Below are 22,146 nucleotides of genomic sequence, written 5' to 3'. Positions count from 1 at the left end.
AAATTCGTGCCAACCAATGTTCATTCCTATCTGAACTGGATGATCAGGTTAACTACGACATATTTAAAAACGTGTAATTAAATGTGACCTATTTAAAATATGGCGTAATGAATCAAATGAGTAGTGTGTGGGAGGGAATTAAAAAGCAATTTTGCTGCTTCATTTCCAGGAGTTGCGAATTTATATTGAACCAAAATGAAATAGTTGCGAGAATGTAGTCCTAAGTCATAATGCATATGACTGAACTAGTTCTAAAAGAGCCATAATCCAGTTGAATGAGTGGATAATTATAATCCCCAAGATTTCAGATGAGACTGTTACAGCTACGATTTAATAATTGAATACGCTAATGAACTCTCATTCGAAGCGAAAATTTTCATCAAAATAAAAAAAAAATTAGAGTTTTGTTACATAGGAAATAATGATTTGATGGTACTGACTGGTAACAACCACTGAACAAGCCAATAGAGTTAGTGCCATGCAACAACTAATTTCGAAGTTCTAGTTTTTGAGATACAGGGTAATTCATGTTAAGAATTCTGATACTAGTCAAAAATAAAGAAGTAAATGTATCTTTAACGGCCAAAAATAATCTTATTCCAATCTAATATTCAAGTAGCCAAACATTAACCTGGAATTACACCTGAATCAACCTACTTATACCATCCCTATTCATGTCCCATGATGTCAATTTTCCTCCCCTACCATGTCCTCTTCTTCCTCAATAATTGTTAAGTCAGGAACATCGATCGAAGATTTTATTCGAGTATAATATTGAGTTTTCGCAACACTCATCTGAAATAATGACATCCAAGCAGATCTAACTGTGTGAATCATCTCGACGTTTTCTGTTATGTATGTAGCGAATACATTCTAAAAGAAAACAGAAAAATTTTTCTGACGTATCGAGAAGAGCTTATCTTGTCGATTTTGGCATTCATTAGGGATGTCATGGTGAATATTACACCCCATATTTTGTATGTTAAACAAATTGTGTTGAACATTTGCGATAGATAGTTGGAAAGAAAGTGTGCCTCAACTGTGTGTACCAATGGTTAGCTGAAAACCGCGAAGTAGTTTCTACTGTTATTTTTGTCTCGTTCATATGAAAGGAAAAAAAAACAAAAGACACAAATGGACATACCCTAATCTAGATGCTACAAGAAAACCTGTAGTGCATTCAGAAGAAATACCAGTTCCATCCATCAGATGTTCTGAACTCCCAGAGTTCACAGAATTAATTCTGATGATGGCGAATAATTGAAAGAAGTTTACAACTCAAAATTATTTCAATCAAAAAGAACAGAACGAATTCAAAGGAGTGCTGAAATACTTCATTGAAAAAACGAAAACCTAGTTTATCCAGTTACTAATATTTAATATTGCATTTTATCGTCATAAGATTAAAATAGCAGCTAGATTTCGATGAGGTAAACTACATTTCAATTTCTAGCGTGTTGCACTCGTTCGGAGAAGTATAACTATTTGACCATCTGAACATGGTCTTGCAGTGACCCTGAAAGCGATTCTGAATTCAAAATTTGACTCACTCAAAGGTAGGCCATATACAAATCGCAATGTGAAAAATTGGACATTTCAATTGGAGGTAGATTTTATGGACGCACGGTATATAATGTATGTAGGATCCAGTTATTGTTCCCTGTAACTAATTGAGATGGTCGACCGGATGCTTGGAGACCTATTAATTTCTTCAAGTATCGAGGGCATGACACTTTCAATGAATTTACAGGGAACGATTTGTTATTGTACATAATGTAAAAAGGATGTGTTATTCTTCGAGGTGTCGAAGATAGGTCAAGAGTTGTAAATCTTGAAGAGATTTAGTGAGGGGTTGATGAAGTTCGAAGACAACACGGTCGTACCAGGTGTGTCACATCTGTGTATCAGGTTCTAGTCCTTCTAGAATATTCGATTTCCAGGAATCCGCGAAGATGTTTGTGGGCGGTACGGCCAAATTCTTATTGGACTAGGGGATGGTACTTTCCCTAAGGGTGTGGTCAAGCCGAGAGAAGGGAGGTCGATATTCGAGACAGGGTAAGTTCCAATCGGCAGAGAGCACAGAAAAAATTAAGCCGAAGACGGGTACAGTTCAACTTAAGCCGAAGACGAGTCAAGTTCGGTCGGTCAACTTAAGACGTAGGACGAAAAGACGGTTCGCGGACTAAATTAAGACGAGTTAGAGACGAGACGAACGAAAACTTGAAGTACGACGAAGACGTGATAAACGAAGACGTTTCGAGTAATCAACAAACGAGTTAAAGACGAAATTCAGTACCGAAGTGAGAAACTTGTAATTAAGACGTAATTAGGATCTTCTCAATACTGAGTTTGTACTGTATAAGTGTGGCTTTGTAAATAGATGTTAATAATTGAAAAGAGTTAAATTATTACAAATCCGACAAAGTAACGAAGAAAAAGACGAAAGGCCAGGTAATCGAATCATACCTCTAGACGATCGATTAACCAAGCCTACATATATAAATATACTTCCTTGATGGGGAATAAAAGGGTCTCTGAAGACAATCTAAATTTTCATGTTTGAGGTAAACTCTGAAAAGCGCTCTATCTAATTAGGACAGAAGAACCATGTTCTTCAAATTGTTCAGCCCAACTTTAGAGCTTGTTAATAACACGTCTTTCTGAATTCGCGTGTCTATGTAGGAATTCCAGGAAACTTCCGAGAAATCAAGACTCACCTCAAGTCTGGATGCCTTCTTGTGTCAGTGGAAATGAACAAATGAATTCAAAAGGGAACTCATAAAACGTGTACAACTATCAGTAATGGAAGAAATAGACGATTTCATAAAATGTGTGGGAAAAGAAAAAAAATTTCCGATATGTTCATAATAGTAAACTTGTGTACACTTCTCCTGAAACACTTCCTTGCGTGTGGAATAATCACTTTAATATTTATGCCAAATTTCGGAAAGATTCTCTGCAGGAGTGCAGTGATGAATGAGAGCTAAAAACCTTGTCAATGTTTTTCTCGTTTGAGCTTTGAAGTTAGTTTGAGAAAGGAATAAGTTGATGAAATTAAACACATCTCAAAATATAGATATGCAAATTATTTTTTGTATATTATCATTATTCATTAAAGACTTGATGTACTACCAAAAATAAGCAACAGCAACAATTTGAATGACATCTGGCACCCAAAAACACGATGAATTCGGAAAGATTTCTATCAGAAGAAAATCTTATGATATATATTTTTTTTTAATTTATTCCCTCATGATAAAGTAATATATACATAGAATACATGTACGAATAATTTGCCATCCAAAAATTTCATAGCTTGTGAAGGTCTATTCAGTCATACTCCTAGATAAAAGTACAATATGTACTTATGTAATAAAACCACATAAATACTCATATACAAACACAATTATTATGTATATGGGACATAAACAATATTAAGTAAAACGAAGGTACTTAAAAAACACATATCATCTTTCCAAAAACTCGCTCATCTTATAAATCGATTTAACTATAAATTATCATTTATAAAGAGGATGAAGAATATAAGGCCTAAGATAGAACTCTGTCGCACACATCTCTCTATCGTTTGACAACCAGAAATTTCTCCCTTCCATTTTACAACTTGTTGTCTATTGAAGGATATGATACGATCTAAATATTGCCAGTGCACTTCATCTTATACTCTAGTATTGTAATTTTTTCGAGAGCAGCCCATGATCAACACTGTCAAACGCTTTGCTTAAGTCAATATATGTCATCACTAGGTCTTCACAGTTGTTGTGTGCCTCCAAGATACACTCAAGGACGTCTATCATAGAAGACCATATTGACCAACAATTGTTTTTTTCATGAACATAATCAATATTTCGTTCTTTGAGAGGCATCTGAACTCTTTTAATCCGATATTAATAAATATTTCATTCTATTCAAAATATATGTATTCTCAAAATATATAAGCTAATGATAAATCAGGACAAGCACAGGACGAGAAGTCCCTTTCGCATAAAAAGAATTCCGATAAGATTTTTTTTTGGACACGTACCCCAATAAAGATCTCCGAATTCTACCGTAACATTTGGGCTAAGGTATACATAACATACATATTACAACATTTGTATCGGTCTCCTAATCGATATTTCGGAATAGATGCATCAGCATCCCCATTTTAAATTCTCGTCCATCCATTTGCCAATGTCGGTCACATTCAATTATTCATGACGTGATTGGATCAACCTTCCTCTTATTTTATTTTCCACCCTTTCGTACTGATTTCATGAATCCAGCAGATTGGTCCATTTCAAACAACCTTTTTTCATTACAAACATGTATCATTGAAACACAATTGCTCTATGACATTGATTGTTTTTGTTACAATTGAAGGCATTTCCTTCAATTTTGTGGAGAAGTTACTATATCTATCTTGATTCCATTACTTCCAATTTTTCCAGGCAGAAATATCGACGATAACTTTACTTTGGGTGGATCTTTTGGTTTTCCAAATAGATCGTTCATTTCGTCATAATTTCTTAAAATTTTGAATTTTGAGCTCAAACATTAAAGTTCGAATCACTGACAAAGAAACTGTTATAAAATTCAATTCTGTCCGGCAGGCCGTATACACCAAATATACACTAACTCTCGAACGGAATCTCCTGAAATCGCTAATTGGCAGAACGCGAATCCTTAAATAAGCCGTAACAAATTTTGTTTTTATGCAGTTTCGATCGAAATGAGAATTTACATTCGGAATTAATATTACAATTTCAAGCTTCATAAGAAATTTTGTGTTGAACATCAGAACCACAATGATATATTTTTTTATAGTTCTGTGGTCTCCAAGAGTGCAATTTATACATAAGTGACAAGCTTTCGAAAGCTTCTAGCTTCACGATAGTATTTTCCTCAAGGAATTCATTTAAAAGACTAAAAATTCCATAGGATACTCTATCCTCTCTTTTGTTTTTGTAAGTTTGAATTACTTAAAATATCTCGTCTTTCGTTACTCATTTCTAATGCTTATTTCGAACTGATATTATTTGTGAAGCAAAGTTAGGTCTGCTCACTTCTTATTGTATTTATCATCAGCAGAAAATGTTCGCATACAAATCTTCTGCCGTCAATCAATTCATTTTTATGAATGAGGTGACGTGGAGATTTGGAAACAAGGGCTTCATCCATTCATTAATTCAGTGAAAAGTTGAAAACAAACTTTGAAATCATATAATTCTAGCATTTGAATCCCACAACGCAATTTTTTATAGAATCTACCTATGCCTCTAGATTTTCCATCCTTTGCGTGATTCTTTCTAGAAACCTCTATATGCTTATCAAAAGTTTGTAATTTGCAAATTATCTGCCATAAATGGTTTCAAATGATTAGGTTAGACTTAGTAATGGGGAATTCGTGCTCAAATAAATTTTGCTCGGCTGTAAACAAAAAATTATAGGACAGGATTCAGATACTTGAAATTCTCAAAGTAGATGTTAAATATCCAAGTAAATAATCATTTAAGTTATTTTGATCTTGCCGAATCAGGAATACTTAATAATAATTATAAAAATTAATCATTGTTCTATCTACATACATAAGAACATTTGCATGAGGATTTCAAAAAATTTTAAAATTCATCTCCCCTCCTCTCACTTCGAATTTAATGGCATATTTGAACTGCAAAATCTTTTTGAAGATCTCAATATACTAGCTTTTCTATTAAAAAAAAATACATTATCAAATTGATGGCCGATAGGTTTGTCAGAATCTAATTTGATGTCTTATTTCTCATAAGCGAGTACAATATAATCATGCGAAACCATTTCTGTTTCAACCTGCGGAGATTACAGATATTGGGATGACGTTATAACACTCTGTTTCCTAAAATGAAAGCGACAGGAAGAGGAGAAATTGGTGACCTGCGAGAATAAAAGAATATGGGGTTTATTTGTAACGCTAAAAGCGTTAAATGCATATAAAATTTGTCAGAAGTCATTATGGGGAAACATGAATCATAAGAGAATATAAGAGTTGAGATGTTGGATACCATTTCTGGAGCTCCAACTATTGGAGAAGACAGAGATAACAAGGATGAATAGAATATTAGGTAGCTGGATAATGATAAATTAATTACTTGATGGCAGGCTGTTGACGAAAACGTCTAATGACATATAGGTAACTGAAAATTTTGTCCCACTGAGGTTAAAACGCCACAAGAAAGGTGATATTGATTTTCAATAGATCCTCAAAAAAGTTAAAAACGAAACCAACAAAATCGTTAATTCACCATTAACAACAATGACTGGGTGCTAAAAAGGAAAAAGAAATGGCATGAACATATCAAGCACATGGATGAGAATAGGTTGGACTCTCATTAGTAGAAAGATCTCCAATTGGACTCTTGAGCACCGGAAGACTGAATGATTGAAAGCAACGAATAATGCAAGCAATTTGTTTTAGCATAAGGAAGATGTAGGGTTATTCTCAAAATGAGTTTTTTTTTTTTGGAAAAACATACATAGTGTAGCCAAAAATATATATGGTTGAAATTTGGAGAAAAAACGGAGGGTTTACAATTTTTTTTTATAAATTTTTCAATAATGTGTTTCTCCACCGCGGTTATCTATACACTCTACCCAACACGTCTCGGCATTGATGCAATAAGATGGTCTATTTCTCCTTGCGGGATAATATCCCAAGCTAGCTGTACTTCATGTCTCAGAGCCTACTGTGCGGTGTACATGACGCTAAACATCAAACTGAGGTTCATGATGATTCTTCGGCCATCATGTGCACCCAAGGAGAATCGAGATTCATCAGAAAAGACGACCTGATGCCATTCCAATATTGACGTTCTCTGCACCACTGTAATCGTTGCCGGCGATGCTCAACCGTCAGAGGTAATTTAATACATTAACATCTTTTTCAGTTATTCCTTCAATATCAAATAACTGTAGTTATTTTAAAATGAATGAAAATTATTGAAAATTGATAATTGAATACTATGCGATATATCGTCATGCTTGCTTTCGAACTTATTTGTAACTCTTTCTCTAAAACCACTGAAACATGCTAGCATTTTCAAGTAACCCCGATATTTCTTTATTTTATTGTAGATATGGTACTGAGTTGGATATCTATTGTTGAGATGCATATTTCATATCTTTACCCACAATGACTTGACTATTTCACGAAATCAAATAACGTGATAGAAAAGGCTATAAAAGCTGAAATGAAATTGTACTGTGAAAGATTTAATGACCGTCTCACTACCAAGTATAGAATTCCTGAACTAAGGATTAACGTAATTGAATTGTTTCGTTCTGAGTCTCGTGGAGATCATATTTTCTGTCCAACAATAAAAGTTGTTTCTGATTCAGTATAACAAAAGATTATACTTGAGGTTTTTCTCCAAAGAGTTTCTGTGGAATTCCGGTTGTCTTTTGTCATTTTTTGAATAGCTTGAAACTATTTAATGTTTTTCTATAATTTCGTTTGAAAAACTAATGTTGTTGTGATGGGCTTATGTAATCGCTGCACAGTCCACTTTTGCGTATATTTTTACTTAAGTTCAAAAAAGTGTAAGATTCTTCATGTAATTAATGCAAATGAATTGTATTCTATTGAAGGCATTGTAATGAGGATGCTCACGATGAACAAGTGAATAATAATGAGGAAAATACTAACGTGAAGTCAGGAGCTCATGAGCGCTTTATTATTGATGTTGCACTATTGTTCTTGGAGACCACCTGTTGTAATGACAATTTTGTGTAATTTTTTACAATATTTTGCTTGAATTTTCTATGCTTTCGGCGAACTGATGAAACTGAAATATTCTGCACAGAGCTAGAATATGTTATAATCAATCTATATGCAAAATTTCCATATGGTCGGATCTGTTATCACTGAAATATTTGTTGTTTTTTTTCTATGATTCTGATTATGCTATGGTATATATTTTCTATATTCTTCTTGATGTATCTCTGGTTCTGGTGACACGATCAATATGAAATTATACATGAATACCTACGATCAAATCAGTAGTTCTGAAATCATCAGGTTTACCTTTCGAGAGTTATTATGTTTACGGACGATTAGACAGAATTTAATTTGAGCCGGATTCGTCATAGTTTGAGACCTGTACCGGCTCAATATTCGAAAATAACATACAGTTATGATGATAGAGAAATCTGTTTGGGGAAACACTGCTCAAATATATTTATATGTTATCTTTCTTCTTCTTTATCGATAGTGTATTTTCTATTTGGAAATATTAGTACTTTTATAATTGTTATAGTTTCAGTATTGTGTTACGTTGCATGTCTCTGACGTGAAGCTTAGTAGATATAATAAATGATTATTTATCCAAGATAATATAAGTATTATTAAGGATCGATATGATGAAACCATGAAAATGAAAGTTCCAATTTTGCCATTCTATAAGGGTCACATTGGGAAATGATTCCATATCATTTAATAATAATAATGGAGTAGCTAAATATATAGGCACGTCTTTCCAATTGCAGACAACCCCCATATTTGATGACCATGAAGATGTTGAATCATTTATCAATGATATATTAAATATAATCACTCTATATTTTTATTCCTTTGAATACTTTTCTGAACTGCCCATTATCACATTTTTTTTGTAGGTCTACTGATAGATGGACATGATTTTATGCGAAAAAATGATTACAAAATAACAGTTATCAAAGAACATCTACAAAATATAACGAGTAGTAAGTACTTTCTTCAATATAAATCTACGATATTCTTCATAATAAATTGTGAAAAAAAAAACGAATATCCCTCGTAGAGAGAAATTTTAGGACGAGTTTTAACGTAGAAAAAAAGGAATGTCAGTGGATATCATCAATGCTTGTCCAATAAGACAACATACAACAACAACCTGTTGTTGGCGAATGTTCTATGAGCAGATTTATTCGTAACATTTAGTTCTAGTGAAAATTGGGATTTATCTTGAATAGTTCAGGATATTCTGAATGCAATGCAACTAAATAACAACAACATATCATAATATCATAATCGGTGATTCATATATTCTATAAGAGGATAATTTAATGAACAAATATAGAGGATTGAATGAGTTGAATATTATAGTATGTATAATGATTATAATATTGTAACAGTTCGATTTTTTCATTGTCCAAAATTATCATTATTATATTCGAAATTGAAACTCATAAACGATAAACATCAATATTAATATGGATATGATGAATTCTGTATCTATCGTTATTGAAAATTTAATAGTTCATTCTGAAACATTTCTGGAAATCATTTTACTTGATGAAGTTCATTATTTTTTATCACAATGCAGATCTGGAAAAATTATTTATCAAGATACAAAAAAATTGAGTTTTCATGATACGACATTTCGTTTAAATATAATTCTGGTAGCATTGGTCTTCATGCATTTGGATAATTCCTTGAATAGCTAATATTGTCATCGAAATAATTCACGAAGATGTTTCTATGAAAACATTTTTTACTTCCTTTCTTTACTTAGATACCGATAATTTTAAGGGGAAAATATTTTGAAATGTTGAGCATGAATCATTTCTGAAAAAGTAAAATTGTCAAAACATATAAATCTTGCTATTCAAAACATTTCATTTTCTCTTTCATAAGGATCAAAAAACATTTTTTATAATAAGAATCTGAGTTATTCTTCTTCATTAGGATCAGAAATATTCTTATCAATTAAAATCTGAGTTATTCTCAATAAATCATTTTCTGACAGAAACTGATCCGCAGAGAGAGGTTAAATGAAATGAATGATTGATAAGACAACACAGAAACGCTACCTGTCGGAGTTTCGCCGGCACAGGATCCGAAGAGGCCGCAGTATTGAAAAGTCCGGCCAGCGAACTGATAGTGAGGGCACCGGCCAAAACAAACAATAAAGAGCACAGAGTGACAAGGAGCCTACTCTGGCTGGACAGTACCATCGCCATCGAGAAAAGTGAGTCACATTACCCCGTGAGCGCGAAAATCACCGTCGACGATGCAGTCCAACGCATTTCCCGCGCGTTGCGAGTCGAAGATACAAAACAGACTTTATCTCTCATCATTTCCGTTCGCTCCAGAGCAATCGGCGAACTTCAAAGTATACGACATGAGCGCTCCTGGTGTGCGCGCGGCGAACTAACCCTCTGAGATGCCGCGACGCTACTGTTTCGAAACGAGCCATCGCCGGCATGGGTAGCGTGATTTTCGTATTGCGCAAGGCCCTAAAGACACTTGTTCCACCGGAATTAAAGGACTAATTGGCCTGTACCGTTAAGTTACCTGTCGTATCGGAGCCGACTTGATTAAGTTATATGTTCATTATTGAGAAACTAGAAGTTATACTTTCGCGATTAACTTTTAACGAATAAGGGGATGATAATAATCGGATTTTTAGAAACGCGTGAGAACTATAACCCGTGACGCTAGAAGTTGGAAGGAAATTCTTGTTGAACGAAGTTTACTTTGTGCAATTCGAAGTAGATTTCTTGGAATTGAAATATGAATCATACCGTTATAAGTCTCTAAAATAATAGTATTGGTATAAGGAATTCAGTCTATTTTTATATGTTTCAAATGATTTTTCATCATTTGGAGGATTCTGAACGAGATGTTTCGCATTCGCCATTTTGCAACATTTCATTAGAGCTTCATTCTCTAAATCCCAATTATAACATGAAATTAATTCATTCAGAGGAAAACAGAATTTTTATTGATCAACTTAATTAACATGTACTATCCCATAAATTATAATGGCAATGAGAAAAAGGAAGCCTAAATATAAGAAAAATATTACATATATGAATGTCATTAATGATGATTTCACGAAAAGGGTGGAGACTATTATCCTTCAAACATGAAATAAATATCGCATTCGCTATTGGTATTCATATTAGGTATTTAGTATATTTTTCATATGTTTCAAAGGACTATCATTTGAGGGTATCTGAATGAGAACCTTTGCATTCGCCATTTTTCAACATGTTTATTAGAACTCCATTATCTAGATCCCAATCATCACATGAAATTAATTCATTCGAAGGAGAACAGAACATTTTTAGCCATTTCTCTGCAGTTTAATTCATTCTCTCCTAGATGAGAATACATGATTTATGAAATAGTATAATGGCAATAATAAAAATGGAAGTCTACATATTCATGTAGGCTTGGTTAATCGATCGTCTAGAGGTATGATTCGATTACCTGGCCTTTCTTCTTTTCTCCGTGACTTTGTTGGGTTTATAATAATTAAACTCTTTTGAATTATTCACATCTATTTACAAAGCCACAATTATACAGTACAAACTCGGTATTGGGAAGATCTTAATTACGTCTTAATTACAAGTTTCCCACTACGGTACTGAATTTCGTCTTTAACACGTTTAATTGTTTACTCGAAACGTCTTCGTCGTACTTCAAGATTTCGGTCGTCTCGTCTTTAACTTGTTCGCGACTCGTCTTAATCTAGTCCGCGACCCGTCTTTTCGTCTTACGTCTTAAGTTGACCGACCGAACTTGTCTCGTCTTTGATTCGAGTTAAACTGTACCGTCTGTACACGTCTTTGGTTTAATCTTAACCGTTCCCGTCTTCGGCTTAACTTGAACTGTCCCCGTCTTCGGCTTAACTTGATCTGTCCTCTCTGTCGATTCGAACTACCCTGTCTCGAATATCCGCGTTTTGGCCACACCCTTCGGGGAAAGTACCGAATATTCTAGAAGGACTAGAGCCTGAGAAAAAAAAGATGAAACACATGTGGCATGACCGTATTGTCTTCGAACCTTATCAACCCCCCAATAAATCTCTTAAGTTTGACCATCGACATATGACATTCTTCGACATCCCGAAGAATAGCACATCCTTTTTACATTATGTACAATTCGTTCCCTGTAAATCTATTGAAACTGTCATGCCCTCGACATTAAAAGAAACTAATAGGTCTCCAAGCTTCCGGTTGACCATCGCCATTATTTACAGGGAAACAATAAACTGGATCCTACATTCATTGTAATATTCTCCTTAATTCATGAGTTCATATGCAATAAAGTATAAGATAATGAAAGGAAAAATCATAATAGAAACGTCACTAATGATGGTTTGTCGAAAAGGGTTCACACTATTATTTTTCAAACATAAAATAAACCATCGCATTCGCCATTTTGCAACATTGTGCGTTATTGCGGCATTAATATAAAGGCTATTTCCTAATTACGGAGCAAAACTTCAGGAGATGATAGTACTAATCATTATAATGAAAACAGTTCTCATGAACATATGTCTGAAAATACGTCCCCTTAGAATTACAGACATCCAAAATCTTCATTTTAATCAAACATTTTCTGCAATAACGTTTGAACGCTTGGAGTGATTTCTATCAAAATTAAGTCATAGACGCAATTATTCACGGCAAATTCTCATGCTGATGATATTTCCACATTTTTCACGAAAAAAAATTTAGGGGTAATTGTCTCAAAAAAATTAAGGAGTAGTGCTGTTTACCAACTATTTTTTTTTGACATCCAAAAAAAAACCGACAATTTTTTCTGAATATTCGATAAAATTCACGTGAAAAATGTATGTGTTTTCTTGATAGGATTAGCCGTTCTCGAAATAAGGGCTTAGGAAGAAATATGCCATTCTCAATTCACTAAAGAAGAACTTCAACATAATAAATTCAGAAGTCTACATCTCGAGAACGGTTCATTGTATCGAAGAAATACAGAATACAATTTTCACGTAGATTTATCAGATTTATAGAACTATCACTTCATGGAGTTTAACATCAAAATTAGTAAACACCATGTTGTATATTCAAGACAAAATAACGCACACCGTTGCAAAATGGCGAATGCTATAGTTTATCTTATATATGAAAGATGATAGTTTGAACCCTTTTCGTAAAAACATCATTAATGAAGTTTTGCCCCACAATTAGAAAACACCCTCTATAAATACCAGTTAACTGAACTAGATCATTACCAGTCCAAATGCAGTTGCATATGGGAGTTGAATTCTGAACCGCTGAAACCCAACACTTGATGGAATGAGGTTCAGTGGAAAATAGTATATCATTTTATGTTGAAATGTGTGATCTTTCTTGGCGCTGCTGGGTAATAGAAGGCAAGCCATGAGAAGTTACTTCTTCAAATGAAATATGGTATTTTTTTTTCAACATATTGAAATTATACATATATTGAATACCTATCATTGATGTCAATTTCTATACACATATGTACTCTGAATCTGAAAGGAATGACGATGTATAAAATCTCAATTCTTTGTGTGACAAGAATTGTTTCATAAGGGTACACAATTGTGTACTTTATGAAGCTTTGATTTCCGATAAGCGTGTTAACGTTGATGAAAAAAATTGTTTATTTTTTCATAATATACAATGCTTGAATACCTCGACCTTCAAGCGTCGAGGGCATGACCGTTTCAATGGATTCACAGGGAACCAATTGCTGTTGTATATAACTTAGAAAGGAAGTGTTGATTCTTCGAGGTGTCGCAGACATATCAGAACGATTGTAAATCTCAAGAGATTTACTGGGGGTTGGAAAAGATCGAAAACGAGAACGGTGGTACCAGATGTCACGCGAAGAGTTTTGTTTGCGGTACGGCAAAACTTTTATTGGACTAGGGGTGGTACTTAGTACTTTCCCCCGATGCTAGGGGTGTGGCCAAGTTGGGAAAAGGGAGGTCGATGGCCAGAAGAAGAGTAAGGAAGGGTCAGTTAGTCTATGTAAGTCGAAGCTAGAGTTTAGAGTTAGTTATCGGTCCGTCGAGGCTCAAAAAATGAGACGTAAAGACGGTTCGCGGGCTAGAATTAGACGAGTCGCTAATTAGATAAAGACGAGACGACCGAAACCTAAAGTAAGACGAAGACGTCACATATCGAAGACGTTTCGTGTAATTAATATTCGACGAGTTTGAGACGAAATTCAGTACCGTATTGAGAAATTGTGATTAAGACGGTAATATAATTAGAAGTGTTTAATTATTACAAAACTGAGCAAAATCACGGAGAAAGACGAAAGGCCAGGTTATCGAATCATACCTCTAGGCGATCGATTAACCAAGCCTACCTAAATACTTCTTTCAACTTTGATTTTCATTAAAGAATTATATCAGCAATTGTTGAAAAAATTCAGAATTCTTTTAATTTAAAAGGAGATCATTAATTGAAATCAAATTCTCCTTTTTTTTTGAGCAGAGTAGTGACTCTTTGTTAGCCTGAGAGATGACGTCGTCAGCTGCGCATATTTGGAAAATCAGAACCGCTTGCAGGAAATGCGAAATTTTGTGGAACTGCACTGGCACGAAGCTTATGCGAAGTGTTCTGTGATCTGTGATCTTTCGCTGTATTTGAATTCGGAATTCGAAGAATTGCTTCTTAACATAACACGAATATTATTTCACTTAACCGACGAATTATGGCAGTACCGCACGCGTTTGGCATCGTCGAAAAGGTACAGTGCTGAAATATTCGAATTGACAGCGAGCGCCGTTACCAGTTGAATAGACATTTGCTCTGCCCTGGAATCATGCGTGACCAACCGACTGTACAGGGTGGGCAAATTTCGATGTTTTAGCACTACAACTTTTAAACCAGATGAGATAGACCAAATCTGATACCCTATTCTCGGTCTTTTTTTCTGGGAAACTAACAAGAGTGGTATTCATTTTTGGCCACCTTCTTTTGTTTTCGAGTTATAAGCGAAAATTGGAAAAATGGCGATATCGAAAAACTTTTATATCTCCACTAATACTGATGCTAGAGCTCTGAAATTAAAACATTATACAGGCACTTTTTTACGTAGAATCCAGTGGCGTGCTCGTATTTCAAAAGGGTTTTTAATTACGAAGCTATGACCCAAAGTTATGTTTTTTCAAACAAGAACACAAGATTTTTGTGCCATTTTCTGAAAGCTTAATTTTTCCTGATTTCAAAAATATATAACATTGTATGATTCGTATCAAAATAAATAACAGAAAATGGTCAAAAACCTTTTTTTACTTAAGACTCTCAATATTTCTATGGTTTCAACTGGTGATGAGCACAAAAAAATTGAGCTTCCTATAACAAGATCAGTGTCCTTCCGTCAATCTGATTATTTCTATGCTTTTCACGTATTTCTACAAAATTCGAATCTATATTTTTTTTATACAAATAGTTTCGAAAAGATAAACGAACTTGGAAAAGCTTGAACACAGTTTCAAATATTCATCTATTGAAATATCGAGAAGAAGTGTCGACTGTGCTTTGTGCAATTGTTGTCATTATTAGGTTAAATATTCTTTCTTGTTTGTCCCTTCGTAATTAAATTGTTGAGTTCAATCATATATGCATTGTTTCATACGCTGTTTAAAATGGATTGGTACTTGTGCATATTGATTCTGGAGACCTATGTAAATAATCTCCTGATACATGCAACTTAATACAACTCTTTCGATTGAAAAATTCGATTTTGTGGTTTCTCCGTTATTTCCAAATCAATTTTTCTTTAGATAAAAAACTTTTGAAACATATCTTGATTCGAATTTTGTAGAAATAAGTGAAAAGCATAGAAATAATCAGATTGACGGAAGGACACTGCTCTTGTTACAGAAAGCTCAATTTTTCTGTGTTCATCAACAGTTGAAACCATAGAAATATTGAGACTCTTAGGTGAAAAGAGGTTTTTGGTCATTTTCTTTTATTTATATTGATCCGAATCATATGATGTTATATATTTTTGAAATCAGGAAAAATCAAGCTTTCAGAAAATGATACAAAAATCTAGTGTTTCCTTTGGAAAAACATAACTTTGGGTCATAGCTGCGTAAATAAAAACCCTTTCGAAAATACGAGCACGCCACTTGATTCTACGTGAAAAAGTGCCTGTATAATGTTTTAATTTCAGAGCTCTATCATCAGTATTAGCGGAGATATAAATGTTTTTCGATATCGCCATTTTTCCAATTTTCGCTTATAACTCGAAAACAAAAGAAGGTGGCCAAAAATGAATACTACCCTTGTTAGTTTCTCAGAAAAAGAGACCGTGAATGGAGTATCAGATTTTGTCTATCTCATCTGGTTTAAAAGTAGTAGTGCTAAAATATCGAAATTTGCCCACCCTGTACTTTATAAGTTCACTTCGAGTCGAACATAATTAGTTCGACAAAAATTTCGGATTGATTCGCACTGGTGCAGCCAGTCGAATACGCTATTAATATTGTATTGGGTAACTGATTTATTTTTCCATAGCAACACTGCTCCCTCCGGCTGAGAAAAAGAAAACAATGAAAAGTTCGCTGGCGGAGAAATTGAACTCTCTCGCCATCTTATCAATGAAATAATAACATTGTTATTGTACGCTAAACAAATATTATAATTACCTACTAACATGAGATCTCATTGTTACTAATCCAAAAGATTTGAGCAACATTTGACGAAAAGGAATATAACGTTAGGAAAATTATTCATGATTGAAAAATTTCTCACCCATTTATCATAAGTGACTGCAACAAATTAATTTTTATAATACGAGTGATCGAACCAAGGTAACAGATGTTATTAAAAGAGTAGCAAGCCTAAAATGGCAATGGATCGGCCATGTGGCGAGACAGCAGCCGGACAGATGGACCCAGAGGGTGGTACTATGGAGACCAAGAGGGACAACAAGAAGTGTGGGCCGACCTAAAAAGAAATGGATCGATGACGTCAGAACAGTAGCGGGAGGACAGTGGATGAGATTGACAACAGATCGTGTGGCATGGAAAAACCTGGAAGAGGCCTATATCCGACAATGGATGGACACAGGCTGAAGAAGAAGAAGAATACGAGTGCAAAAAATATTGAGTCTTCTATGAGTTCAAAATTAAACATGTCATGAGTTATTGTCAGGTTGAAGAAATTGTTGGCTGAAAAGGACCGAACAATAAAACTTTGAGTTAATTAACTGTTTTGACGTTTTGGAGTCTAAATCAGACTCCTTCATCAGACAAACTCTTGAAATATTCAGAATTTGTCAATTGACTACACAGAGAGATTTTGGTCTATTTATATGAAATTTCAGTAAATTCTTCAAAAATGTACGATCCACTCCTACTAGAGGGAATAAATATCACTGTTCTTTACTTCCATAACTTGAATTTTCATTTGGTTTACCTCTATATCTCATAACCTCTGTAAGACGAATTCAATCAAGAATGACTGTATAACTCGAACTTATGCCTACGTCTAACTATACGTAACTCGACAAAAAATCTTGGTCCGTGGTGTTTCGAGTTAACGAGAGAGAAAATTTTACAATACTAGTAGTAAGTATGCTTTAATATCTCCTCATAGAAGGTCTCTGAATTCTCCAAAACCTCTAAATGTCGTAGGTATGGATTATTTTTATTCCATTCCTAAACGTAAACTGTGAGAATTTTAAGGTGGATTGAAATCTGTGCATTGCTAAAGTTGATTTTTACGAAAAGGAACTTTTCGTTTTAACCTGATTAACCGTAACTTAAATAATGAAATTATTCATTTCTCATTGTTCAATTTGTAATTAATTTCATCTGACTTTTTTTCATTTAGGGAGTCTGGCTATCGTATTCAGTTTCTCACTTTTTTCTTAGGTTTTAGGTGCCATTATTCTCTTTTTACAGTCTGATTCGTAGTGTAGGTACTGATGTTCTTATTTCGGAACGAAAATTTCATGGGAATGACGACCGCAAATCAGATGATTTCCAGGTAGATTCCCAAAAGATGGGAAGATTCTTCATCATCAATCTCACAAGAGAGTTGAATTTTAACTAACATTTTTGAATTAATAGGAAGTAAGATATATTTTTGACCTTTGCATAAGGAAGAATATTCTTTAATGAACTGTTTGAATCTTGATGTATCACCAAGCATTCATTGCTTTACATTTCTTTTTGAGCGCTAGCTCATAACACATATCCCTCTAGCATTTACTCACATTGTATGCAATTTTCCGAGCATTAAATGGGTAAAGCACCGACGTGAATTCAAGGGCAGAATGGGCGCATGAATTAAGTAGCGGTCAGGTGGTCCAGAACTCACATCAGTGATTTCTCATTCAATGCTTTTTTTCGATATTTAGTTGAACAAAGAGTTTTCACCTTTTTTTTTGGCCTCCTCCTATTAAATATATATCACAATTTGTTAGTTAATCTATAGTTTCTCCAAGATATTTATTATTATGTTTCGCTATTTTTTGCCATTTAGCATAACTTATTCTATTATTGTATTGGAACATTATCTATCTTTATTACTACATCCACGAAACTTTCATTCATTTTTTCAAGTGTTCTGGAACTCAGGCCCGAATGAACCAACATAAAATGTAGAACGATCCCAACCTGAAACTATCCCTATTCCCTATAAATCCCTAGACTGAATTTTAACGCACAAATAAATTCTCGTGAGAAGTGAACAACCTGAAGGGTCTCAGATTTAAGATGAATCTCGGATTACCTTCCACCATTTGATGGTGTGTGTGATCACATTTTAATGGAGGCGGAGTCGAATTGAAAGTCATTAGTCCACTCAGGACACCTAAGAAGAGCTTCTTTTCTGCTTGCGTGATTTGTTGATGAGTTCCGCGGTCTTGTTTTACAATAATAGAAATAATTGGTCATTGCATTAATCGAACCGGAGGGTGGATCATCAAATCCAAAATCATGGTATGCACTTGAGGTCCACCCCATCTAGAAACACCCACTAGTTGATATACTGTATAATTTATTACTTTTAGAGAACCAACTTTCCAATTGGGTAAGAAAATTGGATACTTCATAGGCATTCCGTTTCATAATGCGGGTACAGAGAATAATGGAAAAAAATGGGAGAAAGTTCAACAATTATTCACAAAATTACAGTGGAATTGTGTTTTGTCAATAACTTGTTGGCATAAAGAAATGGTCGTTTCAGATATTACCTATGTTCTATTTATTTGCTTAACTACGTCATTGAAAAAAAGCAGTTTTTAAAATTCAAGACTTGGCTGCAACTTCTGAACGTTCGTATATTCTTGCACGACCTTACCACAATCTTTTATGTGTATTCCAGCGGTCGGGGAACATTTTTAATCATTACCCCAAAATATTTTTGTGTAACTTGATATGACCCTAAGGCGAAGAGCAAAAAAAAAGGAATCGCCTCTTTTTAGCATCTTTTTTATTAAAACCTCCATGATAATTTTGTATATACTTTTTACTCAAAAAAGTTTCATTTTTACCCCATTTGGGATAATTTACCCCGGTCACCCGACCACTGCGCTGGTGTATTCAGTTCATATAGAGTATATTGTGAATAAGTCTAATGAATGAAATAATTGAGTATGCATGTTTTCGTTTTTTCTGTTTTTTTCTGTTTTTTCATTGATATTTTGAAAATTATATGGAATAATGCAACAGGTGAAACAAAGAAGATATAAGTTAAGGTGACACATATCTATAAAAACCAGGGGTAACAGAGTGAAAGTTTTAAATATTTGCTTTACAAGTTCATTTAGTCGAATAAGGACGATTATATAACCAATATGAACCAATAGAATTCGTAAATTTCCCATAGTTACGGCGCATTGATAAGAGGATATACCCTTGAAGACGTGGTATATATATACAGGGTGGCCATTTGAAAACGAAACAGACGAGATTACAGACGAAATAAAGTTTTTCGATAGAAATGCTCGGACAGGTCGATTTCTGTTTCGAGGGGGACAACTTAAGATGTAGGTTACGGACGCATAGCGCTTCAACCTTTGCTACTACAACCCTCACCCCCAAATTTTGAATAGGGAAGATGGGGTGAGTGATACCTCATTTGAAAGGTATTTTTATACTGATTTCAGCACAGTAATTGTTTTTTCATTTTATGCATTAGTTCTCGAAATATTCTTAACTAAGTATTTGAAAATGAAGTGGTGTTTTCATAGCACTTGTAGTGTTTATTTGTGAAAAATCGTTTTGAGCTTCAAAACAACCATGACTGTGGCTCCCTTCCTAACTAACTAACGCATGAATATTTCGAGAACTAATGCATAAAATGAAAAAACAATTACTGTGCTGAAATCAGTATAAAAATACCTTTAAATTGAGGTATCACTCACCCCATCTTCCCTATTCAAAAATTGGGGGTGGGGGTTGTAGCAGCAAGGGTTGAAGCGCTATGCGTCCGTAACCTACATCTTAAGTTGTCCCCCTCGAAACAGAAATCGACCTGTCCGAGCATTTCTATCAAAAAACTTTATTTCGTCTGTAATCTCGTCTGTTTCGTTTTCAAATGGCCACCCTGTATAATAGTTTCGATGTTTCATCTCCTGCCATATTGAGATCATTTCAATAGTGCCATTCTTGGACGTTTGACAAAAAAATAAAATCAAGCTCTAAGAAATGTCATTGAACTATCAAAATGTAGTGCTTTTGGTTTTAGTTTCTGAAATTATTCGATATATAATCGTAACGAATAGATTATGAGAACCTCTTCACTCGATGCTGTTATTACCACTCGAGCTGTGCTCTCGTGATGTTTCGCGAACTACGTCTCTTGAATCGGTGTATAATCGAATATTGTCTATGCTCTTGTAATATTATAACTGATCAATCGAGTACAGAGAATATTGGAAATTAACAGTATCACTTTGTTGACTATATAAAAACTAAGATAGAATGACATAAACACTAGAATTAATTCAAGAATTTGTTCTGATAGTGATTACAATTTTATAATAGACTTTTAAGTGTTAATGTTATTCTATCCTTATATTTATACATTCAACAAAGGGTTAAAGTCAATTTCCAATATTCCCTCTACTCAGATTAATAATCTTTATTCGACTAAATTAACTTGGTACCTAAGCTAATATTTCAAACTTTGACTCTGTTAACTTGTATTTATCCATGTGTCACTTTGAATTATATACTTATTTTGTTTGTTTTCTTGGTACACAGTTCAAGTAGGAGTCTATAAACTTCTTGGACATCTTCAATATTTCCGGTTTTTTTATAGTAGAATGTCGGAAAAATATAATTTATTCTATTTGTATCATCTCAAAACTGATATGAAATTATAGATAAAATATTGTAGTTACAAATTTCTTTGGAATTATATTAACAAATTCTTCAGTATCTCTGTGATCAGTTCGGTATCCATTTGTGTATGTGATTAAATGAATAATTTGAAAATTCTCAATGAACCAACCATTCCAATGTAGTTCTCCGATTCACTTCTAAATTTCTCATTCGAATGAATCATATCTCCCAAAACATTAATTAGACTATGGCGATGAAGATTTTCAATAAGTGTTTTTGAGGAAGTTTGTCCACAGTAAAGAACAATATATCAAAATTCAACTGGAAAGCTGAAGTCCTGTTGTGATAGTAACCTATATTATCTGATGATGACAACTTTGTAGTCGAAATGTGCATGAAATGCTAAAAAATACTCGTGGACGAGAGTCTGGTAACCTTAGCAGGTACATGTTTATATCGAGTCCATAGAGAACTTGAATTATTTTATATATTTCAACTCCATTGTATCTACAGATCCTTGAGCCTCAACTCGAATTTTTACTTCTTGCGATAGTTCTTAAGAAATTAGAGAGGTATGTAAGTTTTGTTTCATACGAACCGAACCTGAAACCTGCTTCAGTTCTCAGTTGAAAGGAAAACAGTTTCATATCCAGTGAATTGTCACTATTAGTCAGAACTATCAAATGTTTCTAGTTATAATGAAATATGGCCTCTGTGGGATAACACTTTCCACGTCAAAACATAGATAGTTGTTATCCATAATGTCCATTCAGATGCTTGATATAGTGAATTTGTTTTCACGACCTCCAATATCGACTAGGGCATACAATTTGATCACAATTTGAACATAAAACTCCATTTCGAATGAACTGCCAACAATACGAAATTTCATGATGGCATTACTTTGTGCGTGTTACGTAACCCGCTAGTTTCGGTTATAACCCAATGATTACTTTGTTGGGAATTTTCCAATCGCTAACACATTCGACGGTCGGTAATATAATATAAATGGCAAATTAGTTGACAGTAGAAGATGAATTGAGTAATAAACTCCGATCGAAATAATGTATTTACTCTAAAATGGATCATGTTA

At 34.1% G+C, this 22,146-nt stretch overlaps 1 protein-coding gene across 7 annotated transcripts in view; it reads right to left on the bottom strand.

Moving 5' to 3' along the window:
* Positions 1-22,146, bottom strand: part of LOC123674247 (collagen alpha-1(XV) chain) — a 457,507-nt gene that overhangs the window by 187,595 nt on the left and 247,766 nt on the right. For 2 of the 7 annotated variants that reach the window (XM_045609188.1, XM_045609189.1), the window contains exon 1: positions 9,823-10,172. The exons of the other annotated variants lie outside the window; for them this stretch is intronic. In XM_045609188.1, coding sequence (XP_045465144.1) covers positions 9,823-9,972 — 150 coding nt within the window. In that variant the 5' untranslated portion in view covers positions 9,973-10,172. Of the gene's footprint in view, positions 1-9,822; positions 10,173-22,146 lie in introns of those variants that run through there. 7 annotated transcript variants of the gene reach the window in all.

The sequence above is a fragment of the Harmonia axyridis genome, chromosome 2 (genome assembly GCF_914767665.1).
Source record: "Harmonia axyridis chromosome 2, icHarAxyr1.1, whole genome shotgun sequence".
Lineage (NCBI taxonomy): Eukaryota > Metazoa > Arthropoda > Insecta > Coleoptera > Coccinellidae > Harmonia > Harmonia axyridis.
Note: the sequence above shows the minus strand (reverse complement) of the source record. Positions and strands in the feature narration are given on the sequence as shown.